This window comes from Gadus chalcogrammus, chromosome 2, assembly GCF_026213295.1.
Source record: "Gadus chalcogrammus isolate NIFS_2021 chromosome 2, NIFS_Gcha_1.0, whole genome shotgun sequence".
Classification (NCBI taxonomy): Eukaryota; Metazoa; Chordata; class Actinopteri; order Gadiformes; family Gadidae; genus Gadus; species Gadus chalcogrammus.
In genome coordinates, this window is record NC_079413.1 from 22,234,820 (window position 1) to 22,245,039 (window position 10,220).

The following is a 10,220-nucleotide window of genomic DNA, read 5'->3' on the forward strand; positions in this document are numbered from 1 at the left end:
ACGAAGAATCCGGGCCAGGTAGTCCTACCACTACCATATGATGTCGGACAATGAAGTCATACAACTATCTTATATGAAGTCGGACAAGGAAGTCATCCAACAGATTTTCTTTCCCAGCTACTCGGCATGATTGCAGTCTTAATTGATTAAACAATTAACTCGTCATTTTTAGTCTGAACACCATCAATCAGTGGAGCGTTTTTTAACAGCATGTTATGGCAAATTGCATTTTAAACAGACAGCAGAGGGCGGTATCTATTCCTCAAATCATCTATAGGACTAATGGATGATGAATTATTAATCTAAAGTGTTCAAAGTGATTCAAAATAAAGTGTCAATAATGGAGAAGATCAAAGCTAGAATTCTGATATTGGAATAATTTATTTGTATCACATTGTTCATCGCTCACATAGTCCACAATAAAATATAGACAAAATGAGGTCCTCTCTTGGGAGTGCAGTGTCATCAAACAACCATATCCATCATAATAAAAAGAAAACGTATGAAAATCCCTACATATCTTTCAGTGACAGAAACTTCGCTTTTATCATCTCGGACCAAATGAAGGATTTGTGGGCTCGACGCTAAACAAGTTGTCAAAAGAAAACCAATATCTAAAAAAAAAGTCTTAATATATCTTAAAGTATCTACTATCAACATTATTATTTACAGGGTTTATAAAAACACTTCTGAACCCAAAGCACCTCTCTGAGCCCCCCATCATTAGGCCTGTCTGCAGTGAACAACGTACAGAGCAGTGGGGGACAAGAGGTTAGGGAGAGGTGTGTTCCCACTCCCGCGCCCAGCTTAGCGCCCAGAACGTCAGAGGGTCGGGCGTCCCAGCGAGAGCAGCTCCCCCACCACAGGGTCCCCTGGGTCGACCCGGGCCGTCCGCGGCCGGGAGAGCTGTCGCGAGTCAGGCCGAGTCGGTAGGTCTGAAGGAGAGTAGGTCAGGCAGATCAGCACAGCGGCGACCGATCACATACACACGCACGCACGCACACACGTACGCACACACACGCAGGCACGCACGCATGCACTCACGCGCATACAAACACACGCACGCGCGACGTACACAGGCGCATGCATTCAAACACACACGCGACGCACACATGTACGCGCCCAACACACACACACACGTCAGCCTATAGGCCTGCCGTCACTATCTCTAAAAGAATAAATAAAAAGGCTTCCTGTGCGGCATTTTTAGGCAAGATTTTAAAAAGGCTTGAACTTAAACCTGGGTGGGGGTGGGGGGGGGGAAGAAGCCTCAATCATGACTGTATAACAAAAGCTTGCTCTGTGTACGTTAGGTTCAGGGTTTGAGGACTGAACACAGCCGAGGGCGAGGGGAGGAAGGCGATTGTAGTTGCTCCGATGGGCCGGGCGCACCTGCGTGCCTGGGAACGTATACCCCACCTACACACCGCCAGTAGGGTGATCCTCTCAAGAGGGAGCATGTCCCTCTCGGACACAACATGGTCGCCCTGCTGTGAGAGGGGCCGTGATGACCCTTGGTCTAGTGGCCTTTGTCCGGGGCCCACTCCCAGGACAGTGCACGGTCCGAGGGCCGTGTTTAAGAGCCGTTCCGTCACACTAGCTTTCTTGTGATCCCTTTGAAATGAAGCGACACCCCAGCTGTCAAATCACAGCAGACACTTAAGGAGCCCAAACAGAGGGCAAAGTCGGACTCCTCATGGCAAAGAATATATATACATTTAGACATGATATATTTATATATATTTAGATGAATAAATATATATATATGTACATATCAAATAATAAGTGATGTACAAATCAGATACACGTTCCCGGTGAACGTGACGGACAGGTCGAAGGTTCGCTCAGGAAGAAAGGCAGGGCTGAACCTGCCAGTCTCAGGTTCTCAGCTTGAGTGTGAGTGTGAGTGTGAGTGTGAGTGTGAGTGTGAGTGTGTGTGTGTGTGTGTGTGTGGTGTGGTGATGATGATGGGGATGAAGGGTGTGTGTATCCAGGGAAGACTCCCAACGAGGTCTCCTGGAACGAGACTGCTGTCCTGAGAACGAGGTGGGGGGGGGGGGGAGACAAAAGAAGGTGATCGTTAGTCAACCCATTCAATCACAGGAGGGGTTAGGGCAACGACACAAACACACACACACACGCTTCTTTTTATAGGGAGGCGCCTGCACTGAACACACACATACAGAGAACACTGCAAAAAACGAATACCAAACAAAGGGCATTGGGGTAAAGTCTGCGTTGTGTGCGTCACTAAACTAGTAATAAGTTGAAAACAAGAAACTCAATGGAGGACGAAGCAGTGGAAGAATCGTGTGGCTTCAGTAGACCAGAACGGCGTCAAAGAGCGCATCGAAGTCAAACCCGCAGCGACAGCGGCCTCTACCGTGGGCCTCTCTCCCTAGCACCCTGACGACCGTCGCTAGGGTAAACAGAGTGAACGGAGCCTCACCCTGCGCGGCGGCGGTCACATGGTGCGGCTGTACTGGATGCCCGTCTTGGAGGCCAGGTTGGACCAGGGCAGCAGCGAGCGCAGCAGGGCCTGGGCCTGGCGGTAGAGGCGCTGGGGGATGGAGCACGGGCTCAGGCTGGCCAGGGTGGAGCCGATGTGGTGGATGTAGTCAGTGGTGGGGAGGTTAAGGAACCAACAACCCTCGACACATAGATAGACCATTGGACCCCAGGTCAATGTGGCCGTACAACCACAAGGTACATTGACATATACACCTAACCCTCACATTAGATGTCAATATTTTGTATAGAACTAAAAGCCAAACTCAAATGGCTGATATGTAAAGCCCTGGTCAAAAGTCGTGCACCTATTTCAGGTCTCTCCTATGGAGAATCTCAGTGCTACATTAAAGGGTTATGCAATCTTTTTAAATTATATTTTGCAAACCCTAGAAAGGGCGTCCGCACTTTGCTTTCATGAATAAACCATAGCCAGCTTTCTTTCCTTTGACATGGTACAAATGTTCACAAATATATATACTTTATAACTTGTACGTATATAACGTACGTTAATCCAACCCATGTACGTTGACTCCATCTACTAATCATCTACCCCTGCTTCATAATACGGCAATATCTGTGCTTGCTCAATGATGAGCAAGCACAGGCTTTTCTTTCCGTTTGTTTTGTCTGATTGTGTGAAAAGAAAGGGATAAAGCACCATTGACACACTACACAAAGGACTGTGAATCAGGTCTAAGGCCGGATCGCTGTGCCCCAGCAGGACAAGAACTCCGTCTGGGTGTCAGCATCAGGAGCTGGATGATCAGGCCTAAAACATTTTTTTGTTTGGTTCCGGTTTCCGACCGACCCTGTCAATTTATGTGTGACCCAAATTATTTTATGAGCTTTAAAAAAAAAAAGAAAAAAAGAAAAAATTGATGCATCTATAATTACGTTTTGGTTCAGCACCTCTTCATTCTGTACACGGATGAGCGAACTTTCTCGTTTTTAAATGAAAACAACCTACCTAACATTCGCTGCCGCTGAAAAATAATAAAATAAAAAAAATAAATTCCTTACCTACCCATGATCTCAACTGACAACCAACAGAAACCAAACTTTTTTTTTTTTTAAGCCTCACCGAGCCCTGAGCCCAGAAGGGGTTCTGAACCCAGGAGGACTCCGGCACCAGAACCCACGGGCCCTCCGTCCCACCAGAAGGATATAAAATGGTCCAGGGCGGGTGTCCGCCGTTGATGTAGAGGACGTAGGTGAAGCCGTCCTTCAGCACGCCGCGGATGGAGTAGTAGTAGGGCAGGTAGTGGTGCTGCCGGAAGTCGCGGTTCTCGTAGAAGTGGATGGCGTTGGTGTTGGTGGTGAGCACGTGCAGGTACACCGCCTGGCAGTGGTCCAGGGCGGTGGTGGAGATGTGCTCCTTCAAGCTGTCCAGCAGCAGGGAGCCTGGGGCGGGCCGAGGAACAAAGACTTATTATTAGGGATGTCCGATATTGGCTTTTTTGCCGATATCCGATATGCGATATTGTCCAACTCTAAATTTTCGATTCCGATATCAGCCGATACCGATGTCGATATTTGGGTTATTTTTCCTCAAACCTAATTTAGGTAACATTACATATCTCCTGTTGTGGAATTAACGCAACATGCTTAATGTTATTGTGATGACCCACTGGATGCATTCTTGAATGCAACAAGGCTTTCCAAATGTTAACATTGTCTGTGCAAAATAAGAAAAATACTTCAACTTAATTTAAGGGAAAAGTGCCATGTTTATTTTTTTTATTTATTTATTTTTTTTTTTTTAAAAATCCGATACCGATATTGACCGATATTACATTTTTATGCTAATATCGGACCGATAATATCGGTGGGCCGATAATATCGGACATCTCTACTTATTATTTATTTTATTTTAAAGATTTTCTTTTGCATCTTTTTTTTAATGCTTTCTGATACAGTGAGATGGATAAGGTATGACAGATAGAGGGGAGGAAATGCAGCAAGCGATGAGGACTGAGCCTTAATGGTTCACCCCCAATTAAGACCTGTTGACTGGGATACTTTCTGGCTCAACCCTGAAGGGAAATGAACAGAATGATGCTCATAACAGAACCGCATTGGTCAAGTCGTTTGTCTAATCATACATGGGAGTCCACATGGCTATTACTCGGTGCGCAGCATACGTTGACACAGAAAGGTTACGAGAAGGAGTGAGTGAGTGAGTGGGGCATAGCCACGGCCCAACGATGGCGTTTTGCTATCAGCACTCACGGCCAAGCTATGACGTACTGCACTGGGCAATACAATACCAACTGGAGTTTCTAAAAAAACCTCCAAAGCAACAGTACCCATATGTAACAAAATACTGCATGTTTTGTGCGTATGTAGTGGTGTGTGTGTGTGTGTGTGTGTGTGTGTGTGTGTGTGTGTGTGTGTGTGTGTGTGTGTGTGTGTGTGTGTGTGTGTGTGTGTGTGTGTGTGTGTGTGTGCGCGTAGGTCTTGTGTGTGTGTGTGTGTGTGTGTGTGTGTGCATGAGAGAGAGAGAAAACAGAGTAGAGAAGGCAGCTGTAATGTATCAGGTCATAGCGTTGTGTTCCGAGTTAAGATGTGATAGCAGCCAGGGATAGTGTTATATCAGGATTCAGCTGACGGGGTGAATTAAAACTCTAAAAACAACACGTATCCTGTGTAAAATGGAGCAGCAAACAGTCTCATCTTCCAAACCAAATTAGACAAAGGATACCTCAGGGAAGAAGGGAGGCCTAATTTGAATAGAAGGGCAGATCCGACAATGAACGTTTGCATATTTTTCTCTAATCTTTCTATTGTGCGCACGTACATTTCACACGAATGTGCCGGTTCAGACTCATAAACGCTTGTAAGTACAGGACATTTTCCTAAAGGACGCAAAACAGGAATAAACTAAAGTGTTTGTAAATCAGTGTGTGCATTCGTGAGAATCCGAATCAACAACCTTTAAAAAAAACAAAAAGGTGAGGAGGAGCTTGATAGAGTAAATAAAACCAATATTATGATTCAGCGTCTGTAATACATCAACACAGCATCCCAAATAACTGGATGCAAAATTAACGTTTGTTTTATATATATAAACGGCTGTAGGAGAACAGTCTTTGAGGACTTTGAGTGCGTGAAGTGCTCTTAAAATGCTTATACGAAATTATCTATCCACAAATCCGTTCATGCAAGTGTTTCTTCCATGAGGAGATCATGCTGTCCCACAATTCCTGGTGACAGGAACATTTAAAACGACGTAACATTCGGCAAAAGAAATCGACATGAACGACGATTTTCACACAATTATACTTTATGGTATCTGTTACCATGAATATGAACGGACAGGGGTCGACCTGGCCTTACTATATTGACCACATTCTACTACAAAACTGCTGGAGGGCAGGCCGATAAACTGCATGAAGGTGAGAGCATCTCGCAGGATTCTGAGGTATCTCGTTCATCAGAGAAAAGGGTTGATCTTTTATTTCATTAAAACCTTTCTGAGAATTCTACGATAATAATCTCGACTATCTAGATAAATGACGCAGAAATCTTTTCCCACAAAAAAACTTTCTCTGAGCTGTTTGATAATGATCTTGTTATTCAGGAAAAACAGAGCAGCACTGTTTTTGTCACTTGAATGTATCACGCTTTCAGTATCACGCCACTCACTATATGAAGCAACTAAATTCATTTGAAGATAAAGTAACGTGGGGACTTGATTCTCGCCAGAGCTGGTGTACCAAACTAGCAGAGGAAACCATTAAGAGATAGCAATCACTTACGTAGTTCTATATGTTAATACATTACATGAGGGCCCACATGAAACTCGATGTGGGCAAACAGAGTTTCATGTGAGGTCTGTCACCTTGACAACCAACGATGTATCAGATATCGAATAACAAATGTAATACTAATGTGCCACGTTGCTAGATAGGACATCAGGCTATAACCTAATAAATACTTACTAAATTTACATTTACATTTAGGGAATTTAGAAGACGGTTTTATCAAAAGTGACTTACATAAAAAACATTTGTCAGAAGACAACAATATATCGCTGTCAGTACAGTAAGAATGTTCCTAGAGCAAGTGTCAAGCACCAACACTCACTAGATTCACCCATGGCCCGTGTACAACAAAGACAGCTAAGATAAGATAAGAGGCCAAGTACTATTTTTACCTTGTCAATGTAATCAATGTGACCATGTTTCTGGATTTGTTCACACAATAAATGTACTACTTCACTAATGACTAGCGCCACCTGGAAATACTGAAGTATGGTTTATCCACTTTGACATGGATTTATTTGAAACACGATAAATTAAACAAATGTAATTTAATAGATATGAACCACCAAGGAAAAGGGAAAGAGAAATCGAGAAACAGCTGTGTGTGTGTGTGTGTGTGTGTGTGTGTGTGTGTGTGTGTGTGTGTGTGTGTGTGTGTGTGTGTGTGTGTGTGTGTGTGTGTGTGTGTGTGTGTGTGTGTGTTTGAACAGTACCTATGCCGTGTTTCCTGAACTCCTTGACCACCCCCAGGCTGAGTATGTAGGCCACCTGTGTGTCCACAGGGAAACTGGAAGCCAGGATGTCTCCATCCTATCAAAAACATGCACACACACACACACACTTCTGCAGTCAGTCGACAGCAACACTTAACCACCTCAAACCGTTTTAAAATGCAGCCAGTAGTGCATTTGAAGGATGTGGTGTGGGAATGCATCACCTCCCAATATTATATTTGTCACATCCCCATAGTAACAGTATAACTATCCTGCTTCCATTATCATTTGGTCACAAATGAAACACTTTATATTTATTGTACTCTAGAGACCACCCACTCTATCTTTCCTCAGCTCTGGCCCATCTGTCCTTTATTCTCATATGCTAGCGCTTCAGTTTAATGTCACCATTTTGCTGCCTTATGTTTCCCTCCCTTGCATAAGTCAGTAGTTGCAGCAGCAGAGTAAAAAACGGAATCACAAATGTATCCTGATGGGTTTTCTGAGTTTAATAACCTTTCTGGTGACAAATAATGATCGATGAATAGTGATAAATAATGTTTACTGTATATAACATCCTATTGGGACATTTTCTACAACTATTTGTTGATTTTTTTTTATTTATTTTTTTTATTAAATAATTTCCCTCTGGGATTATTAAAGTATTTATCTATCTATCTATCTATCTATCTATTTAGTGACATTTGCAGCAACAGTGACGTTGAACAATGCAAACAGAGTAAAACAGAGCACGTTTTGTGATTCAATTGGATGAATACGTTACCTCTTTGTGTACTTTCGTCCGGCCTTTGATCTCGGCCACTATCATTCCCACGATGCCTCCTTTGAAGGTGGCAGCTAGGGAGAAGAACTTCTTGTTGGAGGTAATGTCCTGGTACCATGAGTCTGGGTATCTGCCGAAGTTACAACAGCAGAGGGTTAGTCGGTCAGAGGGTTACCATTTATAGGGCTGTATAACCATATACACAGCCTTGCTTAACTGATAATGTAAAGTAACTCATACTAAGACTTGACCTGGTAAATCACATGTGTGGCAGCCAACCTAGCTGTAATCACTCTATTCACCATTCAAGCAGTGTTTCCCACACATTGACGAGACTATGGCGGCCCGCCATAGTCTAATTTCGGCCGCCATAGTCTCTGCGTGCACATGAATTATTATTATTATTAAAAAAAAAAAAAATTTTTTTTTTTTTTTTTTTTTGCTCAGGCGAAGTTTGAAGACATACACCCCCCCCCCCCCCCCCCCCCCCCGTCAACAATCGCTCCATACCACCCCCCCCCCCCCCCGTCAACAATCGCTCCATACCCCCCCCCCCCCCCCCTCACCCCCCTCCCCCCCCCCCCCCGTCAACAATCGCTCCATACCCCCCCCCCCGGTCAACAATCGCTCCATACCCCCGACCCCGTCAACAATCAACAATCGGCCCATACCAGCCCCCTTCCCCCCCCCCCCCATAGTCTCCAAAATTTCTGTGGGAAACACTGATTCAAGATAGCTGGCGTTTAACAGAGACCACAGTGACGGGCCTTAAACTAGCAGCCTCAGGTGAACTGCAAGGTTTGACCTGTGACCTTATCTAAGATTTGTCAACAAACTTCTACTGTGGAGGAGTAGTGGCGAGTGTCAGTGTCAATAGTCGGGGTGTTTGGCTGAAACCTGCAGCAACAGACACGCCACGACAAATGGGGTTTACTGACTCGATTGGGAACCAATCGCCGCAGAGCAACTTGACGCTCTCTATGTCATCGTGGCAGAGGAGCCGGAGCTGGACTTCGCTGAGGGCCGTGGGCGACACGACGTCGGTCATTCACACCTGTGGGGATCAGTGGAGAACACAAGACACACGTTCTGTGCAGGAAGTGAGAAGCAGCCTGCACTGATGAGGAGGAGGAGGCGCCGTCATCATCATCATCATCATTGACAAAAAAACATGCAACATGTGACATAATTCCAGCAAAAGTGATCCTAGTTATGAAAGAATAAAAAGGACATACGATTATTATTAATACCATTAATACGATGCATGACAAAAGTGTGTTTTAAAAAGAGCACAACCAACAAAACATCCAGTGAGGTGAATATGGTGTCAAAAACATTGAAAAAGTTATAAAATGTAAACGCTGACGTTTGATAACGTCCGATCTGTCGATGTTGCTGATGAACCAAGCAACTGCTTGGTTCAAAAGTTTTGCTAGTTTTGTAAACACAATGATATACCATTGTAATAATTTAGCATGAGGTCATGTGCAATGCTTTGTCAGAACCCAGTGCCTGACACCCATTCCTGGTGGGGTGGGCTCAGAGGTACAGCGGGACGTCCAGGCTAGTGCTGCTCAGGGGTACGGCTGGACCTCCAGGCTATTGCTGCTCGGAGGTATAGCTGGACCTCCAGGCTATGGCTGCTCGGAGGTATAGCTGGACCTCCAGGCTAGTGCTGGTCGGAGGACAGCTCCAGTCTGGAGGACTGTACCTCCATGCCAGTGCATTTCGGAGGACAGCTCCAGTATGGAGGACTGTACCTCCAGGCTAGTGCTTCCCGGAAGACAGCTCCAGTGTGGAGGACTGTACCTCCAGGCTAGTGCTGCTCTGGAGGACAGCTCCGGTGTAGAGGACTGTAGCTCCAGGCTAGTGGCGGTAGCTACCTTGTTTCAGCACTCCAACCAGAGAAACGTCGGGGACTCGCTATCTCTTTTGTCTTTCAAACGACTTAAAATTCTCTGAGAACCATGGTAAACACGTTAGTTTTCTGTCTGCTTTCAAAGCAAAGTCATTACTGTTAAATATTTTAAAAAAGAAAAAGCTACGCTATGTCTGTGTTTCTGCTTTTTGACAGCTCGCTGTTATCTTCCGGTTTCCTACGGATCTCTTCCGGTAACGTCACGACGGTGACGCTGGAGGACTTCTCTCGGATCGCTTTCCCGCCCCCTGGTGGCGGAGGAATGCATTGAATTCAATGTATATGTAATTTTAGCTGCTATGTGTTATTTTATGCAACTGATAATTTTCTTTCAATAAAAACGATGATTGTGTAGTGACTCAGGAATGATATATTTCTACTTCTTTTGGAAGGACTAGGCTGACGTGTTTTTGTGGAGCAAACCGGAAGTTTATATTTGCTTTGCAAATACAAAAAAAAAAATCCATTACAAAGGTAATTAATTGTATAAATACATTTTGTTGTACAAGATGATCATAACAAATTAATCC

At 44.5% G+C, this 10,220-nt stretch overlaps 1 protein-coding gene across 2 annotated transcripts; it reads right to left on the reverse strand.

Moving 5' to 3' along the window:
• Positions 1-14: 14 nt before the first annotated feature.
• Positions 15-9,883, reverse strand: nat15 (N-acetyltransferase 15 (GCN5-related, putative)). Of its 2 annotated transcripts, none has more exons than XM_056605020.1 (7): positions 9,582-9,883; positions 8,711-8,826; positions 7,773-7,902; positions 6,989-7,085; positions 3,678-3,912; positions 2,450-2,621; positions 15-2,035 (listed from the first exon to the last, which is right to left on the reverse strand). In XM_056605020.1, the coding sequence occupies exons 2-6, from the start codon at positions 8,818-8,820 to the stop codon at positions 2,465-2,467; spliced, it is 729 nt and encodes a 242-aa protein (XP_056460995.1). In that variant the 5' UTR covers positions 8,821-8,826; positions 9,582-9,883; the 3' UTR covers positions 15-2,035; positions 2,450-2,464. The 2 variants fall into 2 exon arrangements, with proteins under 2 accessions (XP_056460995.1, XP_056460994.1); XM_056605019.1 differs by having other exon boundaries at positions 9,656-9,882.
• Between the last annotated feature and the right edge of the window lie 337 nt (positions 9,884-10,220).